This window comes from Anser brachyrhynchus (genome assembly GCF_964034855.1).
Source record: "Anser brachyrhynchus genome assembly, chromosome: 11".
Classification (NCBI taxonomy): Eukaryota; Metazoa; Chordata; class Aves; order Anseriformes; family Anatidae; genus Anser; species Anser brachyrhynchus.
The window spans coordinates 22,507,070-22,525,927 of record NC_137706.1 but is presented as its reverse complement, the minus strand read 5'-3'; the positions used below and the strand labels follow the sequence as shown (position 1 = coordinate 22,525,927).

At 41.1% G+C, this 18,858-nt stretch overlaps 1 protein-coding gene across 2 annotated transcripts; it reads left to right on the top strand.

Moving 5' to 3' along the window:
• The first annotated feature begins 3,127 nt into the window (after positions 1-3,127).
• TUBGCP4 (tubulin gamma complex component 4) lies at positions 3,128-18,831 on the top strand. 2 transcript variants are annotated; one of them, XM_080551694.1, is made up of 18 exons: positions 3,130-4,206; positions 4,278-4,406; positions 4,930-5,052; positions 5,560-5,613; positions 6,075-6,131; positions 6,730-6,809; positions 7,532-7,733; positions 10,307-10,472; positions 12,480-12,604; positions 13,249-13,299; positions 13,693-13,798; positions 14,154-14,261; positions 14,500-14,638; positions 15,081-15,258; positions 16,107-16,241; positions 17,416-17,532; positions 17,960-18,099; positions 18,390-18,831. In XM_080551694.1, exons 1-18 carry the CDS (start codon positions 4,129-4,131, stop codon positions 18,400-18,402), a joined length of 2,001 nt encoding a protein of 666 aa, XP_080407820.1. In that variant the 5' UTR covers positions 3,130-4,128; the 3' UTR covers positions 18,403-18,831. The 2 variants fall into 2 exon arrangements, with proteins under 2 accessions (XP_080407821.1, XP_080407820.1); XM_080551695.1 differs by lacking the exons at positions 17,416-17,532; positions 17,960-18,099; positions 18,390-18,831 and adding an exon at positions 17,042-17,404 and having other exon boundaries at positions 3,128-4,206.
• The last annotated feature ends 27 nt before the right edge of the window (positions 18,832-18,858 follow it).

Below are 18,858 nucleotides of genomic sequence, written 5' to 3'. Positions count from 1 at the left end.
GCAATAGATTATTATTAATAAATGATGCCAACAATTTTGGAAGACTATAACACACATCATCTCCTAATCGAAACAAAGGGTTTATAATAAACAGTTACAGTTCTATTTTTTTTTCATTGCATTACTGTACATGTGACTGCTTTGCAGTTATGAGAATAGACTTTAAACAATGTTTATATATAAAATCTATGGAGGGCAGAACTGGTTTTGTTCTGTTTTTATTCCCCTAAAAATCCTGTAATATTGTTTTTACAGTCCAACAATCCTTCCTCAAAAAAATAATCTTACACTTACTCTCTTCTCTAAGACCTATTCTGATAAGAAAGATAAAACAGTATTATTTCACATAATTGCAGATTCTGAATAAACTGCTTCAGAGTTATATTTCAACAGTTCCTTATAATGGCTCCACTGATTTAAGATCTCTGGTCTTTGTTACTGTCTTCATTAACTGCTGTTTGTTAGCGTTTGTGTATCTGTGTGTTTGATCTATTGCCTCTCCTGTTGCTTGTCTTTTTTTTTTTTTTCTGTTGAATATTTACTAGCCAGATAGCCTTACAAATAGCATTACAGAGATACCTATTCTTTCTCCAGTTTCGAAATTCAGCTATAAATTCTTTTTTTTTTTAAAAAAAAAAAAGTAGTACTTGGCCTTAATGCCTAGTCATTAGTTCTTCCCTGAGGAAATGAAGAGCTCCAAAATTCAGTCATTTCAGTCCTTTATTTAAACTACTATTACATGTTATTTTGAAGGTGTTTATTTGCCACTTCCTTTACAAGATAGATGTCTGTGAATGGTGCTGGAAAAAAAAAAGATTTTTAGAAAACCTGAAGATTCTGAAGCTGCAATTCTATAGTCACTTCAAGACAACCTAGCTACAGGCTATCACTGAAACAGAAGGAATCTCTAACCTCCTCTGTCCTCCTCCAAAGAGTATAGTATATACAATTATTCCACCCGCCTTTCCAAAGTATTGTAAGGCCTTGCATTCCAAGAAAGACTGGGAAATAATAGCCTATTCAAACAGTTTTCCACTGAAGAATTTTTCAGACGTATCCTAATATCTAGCAAAACAAAGGCAGAAGACGGAGTAGGATCTGCTCTATGTTCCATTTAGCACTAAGAATTCCAAGTCATCACTTACTCTCTCTGTAGCACACATAGAACTGGCCCAGACTGCTGAAATAAAAATAAGATCTAGTGCCACACTGCATCTTAGCAGCCTTCATTCTGATGAATCTTCTCATCTTTATTAGTCATTTCTTCTTAATACTATTTTTTGCACTTCGTGTGTTTACAGACTTATGTCACCTTTCCCTTTAGACCTCACTCATTCAAGATATGTTTAAATCTTATCCTCTATACCTGAAATAAGGTTTAGGTCCACATTCATTTTTGTTGTCTTCTCCAATTACCCAGTTCAGCTACATTCTCTGTTCCTACAGGCCCAGAATGCCCTGCATGAATCTGATAGAATTGCCTCAAATGACCCAGTATATGTTTTAAACACACATGCATATGTGTTATATATATATATATATATATACACACACACACACACACTTAGTGTGCACGTGTGTATATATACACACAAAATGCATGTATACAGCCAGCAGCTGCCTGGCACACAGCCCTGTATGCACACTGTCTGCAGGACTCCTCAGCGAAGCCTAAGAACAAGCAACAGACAAGGAGGAGCCCTAATCCTGCCCAGTCCTGCTATAGTCATGACATGCAGCTAAGACACAGCCACAGGCTGATGAAATAGCAGAGGAGCACTTCCTCTTTGGAGGAACGTGAGCAATCTCTCCACTGAATAACCATTATGAAAACCTCTCCTTTTCCCTGTGACAGTGCAACATGGGCAAGCTGGCAAAAACACTTGCTGAACTGCAAACACTGTGTACTTGTTTCCAAGCACCAGGTACAATTTCTTTCACTTGAAGCATCTGTAAGGTCCAGGGAAGCCCCACAGCTACCTGGAGAAAAGAAAACAACACTGTGCAATTCAAAATTCATTTTGTCTGTGGCACAGATATCCTCCCCCTCTTTTGCTTTTTTAACTCCTTTTAATGCTGTTTTTTCTGTACTTGTTCTCATGTAGCCTACCTACAAAGGCACTTTGAGAACCAATAAGGTAATTTAAGTCCTAACCAGACTACTATATTTAGCTGAACGCAAATGAGTGGGGATGGGCCACCCATTTACAGATTGTAAAGCAATGACCCAATGAGACATCTGGTCTGACCTATTCTGCAAACTGGCCACAGTACCTTACCAATACTCTCTATCAAACCCGTAACTCTCACCATCAAATAAGAAATTCCAATGACAGAAAAGCTACCATATCTCCATTTAAATTGCTTTCATAATTAATTCTAGTTTTACCTTTAGCACGACTCACTTCCAACAAATCAGTAACTCTAAAAAATTAGCTTCCCCCCACCCCTAACTGCAATAAACAAATGTTCCCGCTGCTTTAATAAATGTTACATCGTTTATTTCTGCCTTGTTCTCAAGAAAGACACCTGACAGTCTCACTTTTTGTGATGGAATGCTACTATAACCTTGATTTCTGGCTTCAGAAGACTATTATGTTTAGATTCAAGAGCTCTCAGATTAAATTAGTAAGTATTTACATAAATAAAAGCATCATGTTATTAGCAATATACAGTATACCACTAAGCTATGTATTTGGCATTTACAGGTAAAGCATTCTGGGGTCAAATATTGAGCCATCACTCTCTACGTATTTAACTCTATATAACCTGACTATAGCATAATTAGCTTTACAATCAGTTAACAATCATAATTCAATTTAGTATTAGTCATAAGCCACCTGTTAGCACAGAACTTTGAGTCAGAAGCATGGATTAAACCAAAGCCTCTAACGAATACGGGAAGGACTGTGACTGATTTCAGCACCGCAAGATTGAAGCTAACAGCGCTAAACCTCAAATATGGCTTCTTAAAAGCAGGAGTATCACGTAGTTTTCCTGGCACAACTGCACACTGTGATATTTATGTCAATGAGGAACAAATGCCTAGCCAAATTCCACAGTCTTTGTTCAGACAACAGAAGCTTTGTCAATATAAAGAGAATAGTTTTATTATATTGATACACAATAGTACAATACTGTTGGAGCTCCCAATATACACGCAAAGATAGCTATAGGAAAATAAATGCATACACGTCAGAGAGGGTATTAAGAGACAAATTTTATTTAGAAAGTGAGGCTATGTACTAGGACATTTTTCTTCCCTGTAGGAACATAACACAAGAACTTTCTCCTACACAAAAGAGCACACTACAACAAGCTGATCACAAAGCAAACACATTTGGACAGTAAAGTTATGTATCTGTTCCAAATAATAAACGTTATGCTTAACACTACTTTCTCCTGAATGAACACATAACCAGTAAAAATGCACAGAAAGAAAAGCAACGAGGTTGCCCCTCAAGTTTCTTCTTCTCTAAGTTGAGGAAACCAAGTGACCTCAGCCACTCCTCACACATCTTCCTCTCTAAACCCTTCGCCATCTCTGTTGCCCACCTGTGGACATCAATAGTTTTATGCCCTTCTTATATTGTGATGCCCACAACTGTACACAGTACTCGAGGTGAGACCAACGTATATTAGGTGAGACCAAGGTCAAACTAACACGGATAGAACAATGACACGCATCCTAAGAAAACAATAAAGAAATTTGATAAGAAATGCCAAAAACAAAGATGCAAAAACAACCTAGAAGGTTGCGAGCTTGCTGCTGTCCTGGAAGGGACCTTCTGGATCAACACTTGCCATCACAACCACCCGAGTTACTCAACCATCCTCCTGCGGCCACGGCAAAGCGCCCCAGAAACGGAGAGGAGGGGACCGGACTAGCCCGGCCTCGTCAGCTGCTCCCGGTGACTCTTCCGGAAAGCCGGCGCGCTCGCCCATCCTCCCGTTATTTCCCGTGCCCGGCGGGGAGCCGCCCGCGGAGCGCACCCTGTCAACGGGCCGCGGAAGGCCTCCGGCAGCCTCCGCCTCTCCCGCGGGCCCTCCGGAGGCCGCGGCGCAGACGCACCCTTCCCGGCAGCCCTTGTGCCTCTCCCGGCAGGCTGCGCGGCGGCGCGCGGCAGGATGATCCACGAGCTGCTGCTGGCGCTGAGCGGCTACCCGGGGGCGGCCTTCACCTGGAGCAAGCGCGGCGGCCTGCAGGTACGGCAGGGCCCGGCCCGGCCCCCCCCTGCGGCCCGCCCGCCCGCCCTCATCGCTGTCATTCCCCGCAGGTGTCCCAGGAACTGCCCTTCTTGCACCCCAGCGAGACGAGCGTCCTGAACCGGCTCTGCCGTCTCGGCACCGACTACATCCGCTTCGCCGAATTCGTGGAGCAGTACACTGGGCACGTACAGCAGCAGGTGAGGCCGCCTCGCCGCGGTTTTCCCGGGGCGGGGCAGAACGGAGCGGGTGCCGGTCCGCCCAAACCGCTCCGGGCACGGATGTGCAGCGGCACCGTTCTGCACTAGTTCCAACGAACGGGCTTTCTCGAACAGGGCTCCAGAAGGCTCCGTGTGGTGAAAGTGAAGGAGGGTCCGGAACAACCAATGTTGAAAGGTGGACTGAATGTAAAAATCTCAGTCCTGGGGAAACATGATGTGGTAATTCGTGATCACTGCAGATTCACCAGGGTTTGTGGTGTACGAATAAGCACTGGAGTTACCAGTGGGTACGCGTATGTGGATAACCATTCGCAGCCCTTGCGTGCATACACAGAAGAGCTAAATGAAACTCTGCTGTTTCTTTTCCGGGCACTTTCTGGGGGGTTAAGGTGCATTTCAAGATGTTGTGATCGTTGGATGCTGGTGTAACGCTGCAGAGAAATTCCATTACTCTTTAGACCTGCACTGTGGAGCTGATGTAGATTTTATTGTTTGCTTTTAGGACCATCATGTATCTCAGCAAAACCAGGGTGGATTACATGGGATTTATTTGCGAGCATTCTGCACAGGTCTTGATTCAGTACTGCAGCCATATCGACAAGCACTACTTGACCTTGAACAAGAGGTAAAGAAGAGAGAGTTGGAACAAGAGGCTGTCCTGCTGCTGACAGATTGTGGAAACTTGTCATTTCTGCAATTAATGGGCTATGTGGTAGTAGTTAAAGAGGCGACAAGATAGTTTTCTTTCCCCTTTAGGAATGGCTTCCAAATTATTCCTGTGAGGTGCCATTATAAATGACTGTTCATTCTAATAAGTAGTCAGTCCCCTTTATGTACAGTTCAGTAAGTGCCTCAACAGCCTCAGAGCCCATTGCTGTCTCAGACTATTGTGACTTCTGTTTTCAGTTGTGAAGGTTCTGATTAAATCCTTGGTGGCTTTGTAGCTGTTACACCTTGTGTACAGTCATTGTGCAGTGGTTTCATTAAAAGTTACAGCCTAAATGGGACATGACGCCAAAAAGATGGGGGGGGGAAGCTGTGAGAACTAAGGGTACGGAATATATAATCAAACCTGCTTTTTTACTTATCCATAACTTATTTTAATTTTTCATTAATTGCCTTGTTCTTACAGTTTTTGGCTGACCCACATCTTTCCATCTCACACGTTAATTATTCCTTGGACCAGGTATGTCATATTAATAAACACGTAGTATTCTTCGGTTACTCTTTCTGCTCTGTGATACGTCTAATGAGAACATGGGTGGGATAAACAAAGTATATTCTTTCATGTCATGTCATTTCGCTTTAATGCCTCCAAATTTGTAGTCCCCTGATCATGTTTAGAGGATTACTTGCACTTTAACACATATCTTAGGTTTCTCACTTTTACCCTTGCGTATTCCTCGCTGCTTGTGCTTAGTTTGAACTGCAGCTGGAATACAGTAATTTAGTGCATCTTGATCCAGGTGAGGGAATGTATTCTTTCCAGTGATTTTCAGGTCACAGAATGGTTTCCAATTTGTGGGGAAAGCATGATGATGGCTTGGTTAAATTAGTGTAATCAGCTGCTGTCCGCACTTACCCAATCATAATTTCTCTCTCTCTTGCATAGCAAACTAATTCAACATTTTGTTCCTTGTTCTGCAGTTTCAGTTACTCTTCCCATCTGTAATGGTCGTGGTGGAACAGATCAAGACTCAGAAGGTACAGTAAGATTGTACCCAGTCTCTCTTAACAAGTTTCTTCTTTAGCTGATAAAGTATCTTCTGACCTCACACCACAACTGAATGCTAGGAAAGAATTTGTTTCAGTAATGGGTGCCCCATTCCTAGTACTACTCTTAAGTATTGAACGTTTCACAAATCCATTTACACTCGATTTAACTCTCTTTTCTGTTTCATTACTAGTAAGATCTTGGACAGATTTTCTAATTACAGCATATTTCAAAACACAAGATGCTGCTAATTGGACTTTCTTCTTTTCTGAGCCTGTTTTCTCTCCCACCCTCACCTGAGTTTAAAAAAAAAAAAAAAAAAAAAAAGGCGGAGGCTAATGTTTTCAGTGTCCAGAGACGCTTAGTTTTTGTTAAGGGAAACTTTTGAGAAAAAACTTGGGTGTGCAGCCTCACATAGGCTCACAAAGGTCATCACCTCTTTTTTCACTGTATAGAGTGTGTTTCATCTCTTTCCGTCAGATTTGTGCACTTTTTCTTGTTAGCTGGAAGTGTAGTGTTTTAATCATTTGAAAAGTTTAGTACAGATCCAAATAATAGACCTAGTCTAAATGCTTTTTCTTTCTGCAGATTCATGGATGTCAGATATTGGAAACCGTCCACAAACATAGCTGTGGGGGGTTGCCTCCTGTTCGCAGTGCTCTTGAAAAGTACGTAGATGCAATAAAACTATTTAATTCTTAAGTAGTAACTGGAGTTAGTGTCAGTGTGTTATCTTTCTTGTAAAAGCAGGTAATACTTCTCAAAACAAGCCTGCATGATCTAGAAATAGTAGCATGCAGGGCAAATTGTCACAGTCCCCGTTACCTATCTAAAGCAGGTTCATTAAGGAATTAAGCAGGAATTAAGGCTTTCTCCATACTTTCTATTTTTGGGTATCTTACTGAGGTATCACTTAGGGCTGAGGAAAGTTCAGATCCTATGTTTTTTCTTCTTTTGAAGTCTACATGAAATGTTTTCCATGTAGCAGACCTATTACTCTTTTTTTCCATCCTTCAGGAAGATACATTTCACTGGGTGGATGTTGCTATGTTTTTCTGTCTTTGGTGAGAAAGTCAGGCCATTGGCTCTTAAAGGATAATTCTTTTCAGTGTTCATGCTGAAATAGTAATTGAGTAGAAACAGCAAAACTGGGAAGCCACTGCAAACTTCCTTATACTTATGGCAATCAAGTATTTCTCTCTACAGAAGCCACATATTCACAGGATATATTTGCTGCTTTGGTTTTTTGAGTGATCAGTTCATCCTTCTCTGATTTAAAAAAAAAAAATCTGTGTTAGATATTTAACTAACTGGACTTACCAGAATGAGGTACATTGAGGTTTTGATTACTGCATGCGGAAACCCACTGTCTTATTTCTCTTGATCTCAGGATTCTGGCTGTGTGTCATGGAGTCATGTATAAGCAGCTATCTGCCTGGATGCTACATGGATTGCTACTAGACCAACATGAAGAGTTCTTTATCAAACAGGGCCCCTCTACTGGAAATGTCCCTGGCCAACCTGAAGATGATGATGATGACCTAGGAATTGGGGGACTTACAGGAAAACAGCTACGAGAGCTGCAGGACTTGGTAAGGCTGCAAGTCATGGCTTGGCACCTTTGTTCCTTAGGTAACTAAAGAGGAAATGTATTATCTTGTTTCAGTGCAAACTATGCTGGACTGGTCATTATTGAGACCTGGTGTACTGGGTCTGGCATAGATGCAGTTCACTTTGTCCACAAAGCAGCATTGATATTACACCAGTGTTTTGGCAATTGCTAAACAGTGCTGGCACAGCATCAACACTTTCTCCAACCCCCTCAAAGCCAGTAGGCTGGGGGTGGGCAAGGGGTGTGGGGAGGAGACATTGCCAGGGCAGATGACCTAAACTGACCAAAGGCATATTCCATACCATATGACTTCACGCTTTGCAATAAAAGCTGAGGAAGGGGAAGGAGAAGGGGGGCGGGGGGAGTCTTGTTAGGAAAACATCTGTCCTCCCGAAAAACTGTGACGCGTATTGAGGCCCTGTTTTACAAGACATGGCCAAACATTGCTTGATGATGGGATGTTAAAAATAATTGTTTTCTCTGTCTTTGCTTCAGTGTAGCCTTTCTTTTTTTTTTTCCCTTTTTTTTCCCCTTAATTAAATTGTCCTTATCTCAACCTGTGTGCCTGTTTTAATTTTTTTTTCCCCCTCTACCTATTAGGAGGGGAGTGAGAGTCGGTGTGGTGGAATTTAGCTGCCCATCAGGGTGAAACCACCACACCTGGTAGGATGGCAAATCAACAGAATATTGTCATAGGTTGCAGGTAGGCATAAAGAAGAGAGACACATTGGTGGGCATAACTGGATAATCTTGAGGCAGAAAGCCATATTGACAGAATCTGTGTAGACACTGGTGTCAAGTAATTTCAAGTGTGGTACTCACCCTGCTCGACTCTTTTCTGATTCCTTAGTCAACTCTTTGCTTTTCTCAACCTGGACATAGATGATAGCATGAACAACTGCAGGGGAAAGAGTGTAAGAAGCTTTGGTGTTGAGTTGATTTGCACCCTTTCTAGTGGTAGCTAGCTCAGGTACCTATTTTGCACAGCCATTGGTGCAAATCAGAGTGCAAATGTTACTTAACAGGGTAATGCCATTGACACTACTGGGGAAAAAGTTGCTAAGGAATAGTCTAGAGACTGCTAAGAACATGTCCAGGGTGCTAAGTTAAGCAAGGGGGCAGCCTGCCAGAATACTGGTGAAATGCGTTAACTCCTCATATAGATGGCATACCGTTAAATTGCTCTTGTGCAAAGCAGCTTTCCCAATGGAGTGATCTTCCACGCTTTGTGCATCTGAATATTTTTCACATCAGGTGCTAGTGAGGAACCACTCTGTAAATTCACATTTTCTAGTTTACCGTGAGAAAACATTTAATGGGCACCAATGGTGTTAGTTTGTTGCATGTAACTCCAGCTGTGAATGCATAAAAGATTCATCCCCATTACAACCTGCCTTGCATAATTATTAAGTGCCTTGTATAAACAGTCTTTGCTGAGGAAAGACTATACGCAGCCAAAAACAAGGAAAAACTTCAAAAGACGACAGAAAATCAGTCCTTTTACTGTATTGGATGTATGATCTATGTGAAAATTGGTAAGTCTTCTAGATCCCTGGTGGCAAACGTTGGCACATCAAGAAGATAACAAGACAGCCTAACTAAATCTCTTGTTCAGTATTACTGACTATTGACGTTGGCTGTTCTGCTGTCACATAGTAAAATAAGAAACCTTTGGTGCTGATGGGATAGACCAAATCAAAATTATTGGGTATTTCCTCATCTAAAAGTGTCAGAAGAATCTTAAGAATTGCCAAGCTGTTAACATCTATATACAAACTCATACTGAACTCTCCTATTAAAATGAAGAATTCATTCCCAAAACAAACGTTCTCAAAAATTTGGTAAAATAGTGTTTTTTGATTATGGTCTAATCAACCTAATCCTCCAATAACAAGAAAACCAAATGAAATAATCAGTATTGCTATAATTGCTTCTCTGAAAGAAAATATAGCATCTCTACTTGGAGTTCTAATATTTACTTATACCTTCAGAAGGAAGTTAATAACATACTGTGCCTTTGAAAAACGTTTTGGAGGAAGTAACTGAGAAAATTCATATATACAAGCCTTCAGATCCTTAAGCTGTCTATTCACTAGTGGAGGTATTTGTGTTTGTGCATCTGTACCACAAATGTTCGAGTTGTGCTAAAACATAGGAATAGGGATAGAGGAGGATTATTTTTGCTAATGCTAATTAACATTTTTATGGCAGCAAAAACCTAATGTGATGCACTTACAAGAATAATTCCTTTTGCTGTTGTGGCATTATCCTTTGGGAGAGCCAATTTACTGCTGTTCAACAAAGGCTGCACTTCATTTTTTCCCACCACCCCCCTTTCCGATGAAAACAACATCTTCTGTAGGGAGATCTGCTAGTATGCCAGAAGTAGAAAGAAGTTTACAGCCTTATTGAAATTAGGCAGACCAGATCTGCTACTTTTCTGGTTGCTTTTAATGTGCTCTGTTTATTTTTCAAAAATTTTAAGCCTGGTTTTCTCAACCTTTTGTTTCTTTTTCCTTGTGCCCTTTATCTTTTCCCTGGGGTCTCTGACAGCGCTTGATTGAGGAGGAGAACATGTTAGCTCCATCTTTAAAACAGTTTTCTTTGCGAGTGGAAATGCTGCCATCATACATTCCTGTGCGGGTTGCTGAGAAAATCTTGTTTGTAGGAGAATCTGTACAGATGTTTGAGAATCAAAATGTTAACCTGACCAGAAAAGGTAAGAAACCTCTTTCTTGTTTTCTTTGTTCACCTGTGAATGACTGATGAGTATCTTCCAAAATGTTGTATGAATGAATTCCTTAACAGTTGCTGATGATCAGCTGATATTCTTCAGAAAGTATGTAGGTCAGAGCAGTGGTCCCAGTGTTCTGCATCAAAGTGCTTGGGAAGGATGTAAGAACAGAATGAATAAAAAACACTCTCCAAACATCGGTTCCAAGTTTCCAGCAACAGGTCACCATGTGTTTTACTCTGAATAAATAAAGCTATTGTAAGTGTCATGTTGCCTTTTCAGTTTGTATCCCTGTCCCTGAAGGGTGCTAACAGGCACAGGAGCACATCTGGCTCTGAGTATGTATGTTGCAGGATGTGTCAAAGAATCATAGAATCATTAGGGTTGGAAAAGATTCTATGATTCCATGGTCTGCCAGAGGGTAGGAAGGCCCTCCAGAGGGACCTGGACAGGTTGGATCGATGGGCAGAGGCCAATGGAATGAGGTTCAACACGGCAAAGTGCCGGGTCCTGCACTTTGGTCACAACAACCCAATACAGCGCTACAGGCTTGGGGCAGAGTGGCTGGAAAGCTGTGCAGAGGAAAAAGATGTGGGGACGTTGGTCAACGCTCACCTGAACATGAGCCAGCAGTATGCCCAGGTGGCCAAGAAGGCCAATGGCATGCTGGCTTGTATCAGGAATAGTGCAGTCAGCAGGGCCAGGGAGGCGATTGTCCCGCTGTCCTCGGCTCTGGTGAGGCCGCACCTTGAGTATTGTGTTCAGTTTTGGGCCCCGCACTACAAGAAAGGCATTGAGGACCTGAAGCGTGTCCAGAGAACAGCTACAAAGCTACAAAGCTGGTGAAAGGCCTGGAACACAAGTCCTATGAGGAGTGGCTGAGGGAACTGGAGAAAGTCTGGAGAAGAGGAGGCTCAGGGGAGACCTTACTGCTTTCTACAACTACCTGAAAGGAAGCTGTCGGGGGCTGGGGGTTGGCCTCTTCTCGCAGATAACTAGCGATAGGACAAGAGGGAACGGCCTCAAGTTGCGCCAGGGGAGGCTCAGGTTTGAAATCAGCAGAAATTTCTTCTCAGAAAGAGTGGTCAGGCATTGGAATGGGTTGCCCAGGGAGGTTGGTGGAGTCACTGTCCCTGGGGGGCATTTAAGGAAAGGTTGGACGTGATGCTTAGGGACTTCATTTAGTGGGTGATATTGGTGGTAGGGGGATGGTTGGACCAGATGATCTTGGAGGTCTTTTCCAACCTTAATGATTCTGTGGTTCTATGATTAGAATCCAGCCATGAATAGGAGAGATTCATTACAAGATGGTCCTAGAAGTGGCTGGGGAAGAAAATGATCAAGATGGAGCCTCAAAGACAGCAAAACAAAGACAATTGCAGCTAGTGATTTTCTTTGAGAGACTGATAAGTTTACACTGGAAGATGGTTTTGGAAATATACTACATTAAGTGGGAAGGACTGATGTGGAGTCTCTATCTTTAACTTCTGTGTACAAAAATACTTAAGTGACTTTAACGATATTGCAAAGAACAAAGGACCAATTGAATCGGACTGTTTTTTTGCGTTCAGAGAGATAGGAAGAAGAGTGGTTTTAAAAATAATAATAAATCCCCAAGTCCAAGCAGTAGGATAAAATTGAAAGGGACAGGGTATGTGGAGAACCAAACCAACTGATTAACACGGCAGAAAAGTTGTGGGTTCAACAACACAGCTCAATCCTAGAAAAAGGGCTGTTTGTTTGTGTAGAAAATCTTTTCCTTCTTTTTCTGCTCTCTGAATCTTGTTTTTCTACTCTGATACTAGAGCACTGTCACATCAAGTGTCTGTACTGTAATGGTACTTGCAGTACTAACCTTGTACTTTGAGGCCTCCCCAAGTTCCCATTCCTCTTCTCAGACATAAGAGAGTGCTTTCTGAACTGTACTGGAAGGGGTCTGCAATTTTCCAAATGGTATTCCTTAGTATTGTCCAAAACACTTTTCTTGCACAGGCTCCATCCTAAAAAACCAGGAGGACACTTTTGCAGCAGAACTACACCGACTCAAGCAGCAACCACTCTTTAGTTTGGTGGACTTTGAATCTGTGGTTGACTGGATACGGAGCACTGTTGCTGAGGTAAGGATCCTAGGACGGATAACTATACAGGCTGGGGAGCTTTTGAGTTTTGTGAATGACCAGAAGAAGGGAAGAACTTTACAATCAGTGATTAAACAGGAGCACGGAGGCTGCAGGTAGCTTTCAGGTTCCTATGGGGCTCAGAGTGTTGTGTTACTCCAAATTCTAATGATAAAAGTACACTAACAAATACCAGTCATTTGCATGGAGAAAAGCAGGGAATTTGTATGTAATGGTTGTTTCACTTGTGAAGACTTTGTAACTTCATACCATGCTTTTGATGTAACAGTTGGCCTTTTACTTTGACAAATGCTTTGCATTGGTGCTTTTTTTTTTTAATTTGGAAAAATACCAAAAACTGGATAAGTGAGAATATAACTAGGATGGGAATGAATTCATAAGACTTTGCTTATTTTTTGACATGAGGCTTCATGTTTTTTGCTGTTATGCATCAGCAGTGTTCTAATTAGCAGCATGGTTTGACCTCACAGGAGTTTTAGTGTGCTCTTGTATTTTATATGGGTGCTTTTTTGTATGCATCAAAAGTATTTTAAGACAGCTACTGATCTTATTTAATGGGTTTAGATAAATCTGAGAAGAGGTTTCTTGTGTTTTGTTTGTTGACTTGTTTGTTTCTTCGCTAGCATCTTTGGAAACTGATGGTGGAGGAATCTGATTTACTTGGACAACTGAAGGTAATACCACTGCTAGCTTGTTCTTGCTAAAGCAGCTTAAAACTAGTGGTGTCGGGTTCTTTTTGTTTTTTAATGGCTGTTCCCCCAGTAAATTCTTTACCGTCTTAGGCTTTGCATTTTCTTCTTTTACGTAAAGCTATTTTCATTTTCCAGATCTCAGGAATGAGTGCAGTGATAGAACTTGGTCAGAGTTAGAGGGTTATGTTTATGTGGTTTTGTGGTTTGCATCTTGAAGCAAGGCATTGTAAACCTTTTGGGCAGTGGCTGACTTTCAGAGCTCTCCAGCTGTTCTGAAATGGCAGAAGTTGTCTAATAATAAAATTGTTATCAGTTAGGACACCTAGTATTTGTTAGGTTTTTGATATGCTTATATATAAAAACTTATCTCCACAGATTATAAAAGACTTTTATCTTTTGGGAAGAGGTGAGCTGTTTCAGGCTTTCATTGACACTGCACAGCACATGTTAAAAACACCACCTACGGCTGTAACTGAACATGGTGAGTGCTGCTTATTCACGTACAAACTATCCTCTCTATGGTATGGTAGGCAGATGGTTAGCTATGTCCAATACAGAAGAGCTCCCCATCTTATCCTCTAAATGTCTTCATTAGCTTTGAAAGAGCAGAACTTCTGAATTAAATTGTCCCACAGAGAGGGCAAAAAAAAACATCTTTTAGAAACTTTCAGATGGCAGGTTTCTCTCCATATCTCTGAGTGGAACTAAATGAAAAGAGTAGAAATAGTGCATCACTGTTGTCTTTTATGTCCCTGCATAAATAATGAATGAATGCAAAATTAGCACTAGCTGCAACATCATGAGTATTTGATAACTGTGCTCTCTATCTCTGTCAGATGTCAATGTTGCATTTCAGCAGTCTGCTCATAAGGTACTGTTAGATGATGACAACCTTCTCCCCCTGCTTCACTTGACCATTGAGTATCATGGAAAGGAGCATAAAGGTATCTACTTGCATTTTTAGTAATGAGTTAAGAAGAAATATGACAATCTTGTTTTCAACTCTATTAATTACCCTTCTTTGGAGTTTAAAAAAAATTATTAAATCTGTTCCCTTCACAGCCCTCCATGATGGCCTAGCTTGCTTTTGCTCTTCTCATTCAGTTCTCTCCCCTTTTCGTCCTTCTGTGGGCTGCCTTGATGGAGAAGAAGACTTAATTCAGTACCCTATTTTGTTTTCAGATACTCCTCAAGCTCGTGAAGGGCCTACCCGGGAGTTATCTCCACGTGAAGCCCCTGCATCTGGCTGGGCAGCTCTGGGCCTTTCTTACAAAGTTCAGTGGCCACTGCACATTCTCTTTACTCCTGCTGTTTTGGAGAAGTGAGTACTAGGTGTGGTCTTTGTCTATGTCTGTAGGTTCCCTGATCTCAGACACTCATTTTTTCCCCCTTCTCCTGAGAAAAAGGTAGATCTGTAACACTGTAGCTTGCTCCCTGAAACTTAAAATTACTCTTTCCACTTAGTCATATTGAAGGTACACTTGTTACTAGTGACAGTAAGATCCTGGCAGATCTGTCAACAAAATAGATCTGTCAAACTTTAACTGCTTTTCTCTGCTTATGGTGAAATTACTTTGTACTTTTTAGGTCAATAACCAATACAAGTAGAAACCTGTTATTCTGACATGGGCCATTTCCTGCTCTACCCTATTGGCAAACAATTGCATCCCATTTCTTCTTCCAGTCTTGCACTGTTACCTTCTCCAGTACCTGTACCCAAGGAAGAGTTCCATCTTCAACAACTTCATATTTTTTGACTGTAGGTACAATGTTGTGTTCAAATATCTGCTAAGCGTGCGACGGGTCCAGGCTGAGCTACAACACTGCTGGGCTCTCCAGATGCAACGCAAACACCTGAAATCTAACAGAACTGATGCCATCAAGTGGCGTCTGAGGGACCACATGGCTTTCCTTGTGGACAATCTTCAGTATTACCTGCAGGTCAGGATTATACAGAATATTAAACCCGTATCAGTTAATCAGGAACTGGCAGAAATTCATGGTGGGAGCACTGAAGTCCTAAGCTAAAACTTATCTCTGAGTTTCCAGATTCAGTGCTACAATTATAGGTTTTTTGGTTGTTTGAATCAGTAGAGTTTTTGAGTGTTAATAGAAATGCAAATGTTATGGCTCTCAAGTGCTACTAAGCATTTGTGAGAGGCCCCACTCATCCCTGAAGTTGCATCATTAAGGTACCATCCTGTCTTCTTCCCTTGCCCTGTTAACTGAGCTCTAATTTAAGTTCGTTTTTATCTAAGAATTGAAAGAAGCTGTACTCTTGACCTTTTGAAGTTAAAAAGAGACGTTTCAAATCTAAACAGTAGTTAGTAGCAGCATAATTTTGTGAGACTCAATAGCAACAATAGCTGAACTGAGGGGATTCGACTTTCTAGAGTCTACAGTAACTTGGCTGAGCTGTTGCACTGCAGCCTTTGCCCTGAGCCTCCGGATAGCATCTCCCAGTGTAAAATTCAGAAATGACGACAAATACCTGTTTACACATTAGCTGTACATTTTTTTACTAGTTAATCTTAAAGAAAGCGACCAATTTCTTTTCTATTTAGGTAATACTTAAGCATCTATTTTTCCCCCCTTATATTATTGTTACTATTGTTGTATATAAGTCTCCATTCAGGGGGCAGAGAGAAGGTGATGCTCAGCCTCTTAATCTAAGGGTAGCAATAGGGAGAGTAAGTTTCTGAATTAAAACTTTTAGCTGGTCTGAGGTCCTCCTTATTCCTCATAAAGGAGGATACTAATGAGATTTATTTTTTTTACATATCCATCAGGTGGATGTACTGGAATCTCAGTTCTCACAGCTTCTCCAGCAGATAAATGCCACACGAGATTTTGAGAGTATTAGACTGGCTCATGACCATTTCTTAAGTAATCTGTTGGCTCAGTCTTTCATCCTCCTAAAGCCTGTAAGTAGTTCTTCATTTTTTTTCAACGAGTTCTCCAATTGCCCCAGGAAGTAGCTTTGCAAACAGATCAGACAATCTCTTCAAAAAACAGATCACTGGTAATCTCCTGCAGAGTATAGACTGCAGTTCTAAGAATAAAGCAGGTATAAACTAGAAAAGATAAGTGAATTAAGATCGCTTAAGTTACAGTTGGTGGGAGTGGATGCTACATTCCTGGCAGTTTTTAAATCCAGGTTATTCTGGTGATCAATTTGCCTTAACTTGAAAAACAAAAAATGTTGCTGTATTTTTCTCACAGGCAATTTCATCAAAGAGGTACCAATTAGCATAGTGCTGGGAGCTGTATTCCTGAGGGACTCATACAGAAATGCATTAGCTAGGGAAAAAAAATTCCATGTCTCAAACTTTAGGAGGATAAAACTACTTCAGATGTTCCACAGTGGACTTCAAGGATGTTCTTATATTGTTATTCTAGTCAAAAGTATATTAAAATGTTGCTTCTATTTTTATTAAATATGTAGCCTTACAGAAAACATCTAGAAAGCTGGTTGGTGCCAATGAGACTCTGTGATACCCTGGGTCTTGTCTCTTTCATTATTTTGCTCAGTCTTTGAAGTGGTAACATACTAAATTTTCCAGTCTGGAACTTATAAATGTTCCAGTAGTCATGCATGTGAGGCATTTAGGCTTTTTCTTAACATTCTTGAATGCAAATTACCTTGCCCAATTGGTATAAGACATTCCAAGTTTAGCGAGCAGTGGAACTAAGCCCTTGAACTACATCTCTTGCTGTTCTTTAGTCTTAGTCTCAACCTTGAAGCTGCAGTGGTGGCCTGCTGGTTGGATAGGATAACCAACGATCAACTTCTGGGCCTACGTTGATGGCTGGTAGACTGATGCCAACGACTGTTTCCCCAGTGATGTCTGCAAAATGTGGTTGTTTTGGGGGTAGAGGACGAGGGGAGATGATGTAGAAGATTGTGCAAGTCCTATTTCATTAGGGAAAAAGGCCTTACAATGCTACAGCTGCTTTATCATCTTCCTTACTGATCGTTTAAAAACACGGTATTAGTAACATCTTAAGTTATGAATGCTGCAACTTCTTAGATAATAAAAATGTTCTCTGGGGCTGAGCTGCATTTAACTGCTGTCTTGTACTTCTTATCCCATGCAGGTTTTCCACTGCTTAAATGAAATTCTAGATCTTTGTCATAGTTTTTGTTCTCTGGTGAGTCAGAATCTGGGCCCATTAGATGAGCGGGGAGCTGCACAACTCAGTATTCTGGTGAAGGTGAATCTATATTTATATGTACGTGTTTATCTCCCATGCAAATATCTGGCTAAATAGTCATCTTGGCTTTAAACTTACTTTGGTTCTACAGCTGTTAAGCCGAGATGAGACTTTCTGTATGAGTGCAGTAACTTTAATTAATCAATAACTCCTGGGTAGAAAAACTACATATGCACAGAGGGGAAGAATGTGGGCAGTTACGCAGAAATCACTCTACTGAATAGAAAGGAGGTGTGCATCAGATTGTACCTTTCCCCCTCCTTTTGGATACCCAACACCTAATAATTCTTGTGGCTGACAACTTACCTTATAGTGGACCGCAAGCATCAGTTCTTCTGCAGTGATTTTCTTCTTCAGGCTGTTAAATGTTTAGGCAGGACAAAGAGCTTTCCTCAGCATGCCTTGAAATGACTTCTGTAATTTGTAGGGATTCAGTCGTCAGTCATCACTGCTCTTCAAGATTCTCTCTAGTGTTCGAAACCACCAGATAAACTCTGACCTAGCTCAGCTGCTACTACGCTTGGATTATAACAAATACTACACCCAGGCTGGAGGAACCTTGGGCAGGTAGGAGTATCTTCAGGGGTGCTCACAGCATTATTATGAGACACCTGAAACAAAGTGATCTAAATGATCGTAAGTGATTTTTATCATTTAAGCCATAATTATTAGAAGCAAAGCATTGCTAATACTATGACAGAAAAGTAATAGAGCCAGAATGATTTGACTTCCAGTTTTCATGTGCTTTTTCCCCTGCAGAATTTTACCTGCTATTTAATGTTGGCTGAAAAATGGTGATGTGAGTTGGTAGAGGGAGCTCCTTTCAATGTAGCTAATACAGTATCCTTCTCTTGCAGTTTTGGAGTTTGAACACCCAGACCTTTTCTTCAGACTGTGACCAACAGCAAGGCAAGCGGTGATGCCTCTTGTGCTCTTGGAATTTTTTCCTTGTAGTTGGTGCTTGCCTGATGAACCACTGTTTAAGTGGCACTTCCTGCCAATTCTGTACAATTGCCTATTGAGTGCAGAAAGCTTTTTCTTTTACGCTGAACTAGTAAAACCATACTTTCTGCAGCTCTGCATCTACTCATAAATGCTTCTAGGGAGGCAGTCTGTGCTTCTTCTGAAAGCGGAGAAAAAACAAGAATTACGATGTCAGAATTGCAGTATCTTAACTGGAGCTGGGCTATGATCCTTTGCAAGCTGGAATATGGAGGAAGTAGTCTATTGTTTTCAACTATGACTGAAGTTTTGTCTGTCTTCAGAACTTCCACTTGTGCAATAAACTGACTTACAGGAGACAGTGTCTGCTAATCAAATACATAC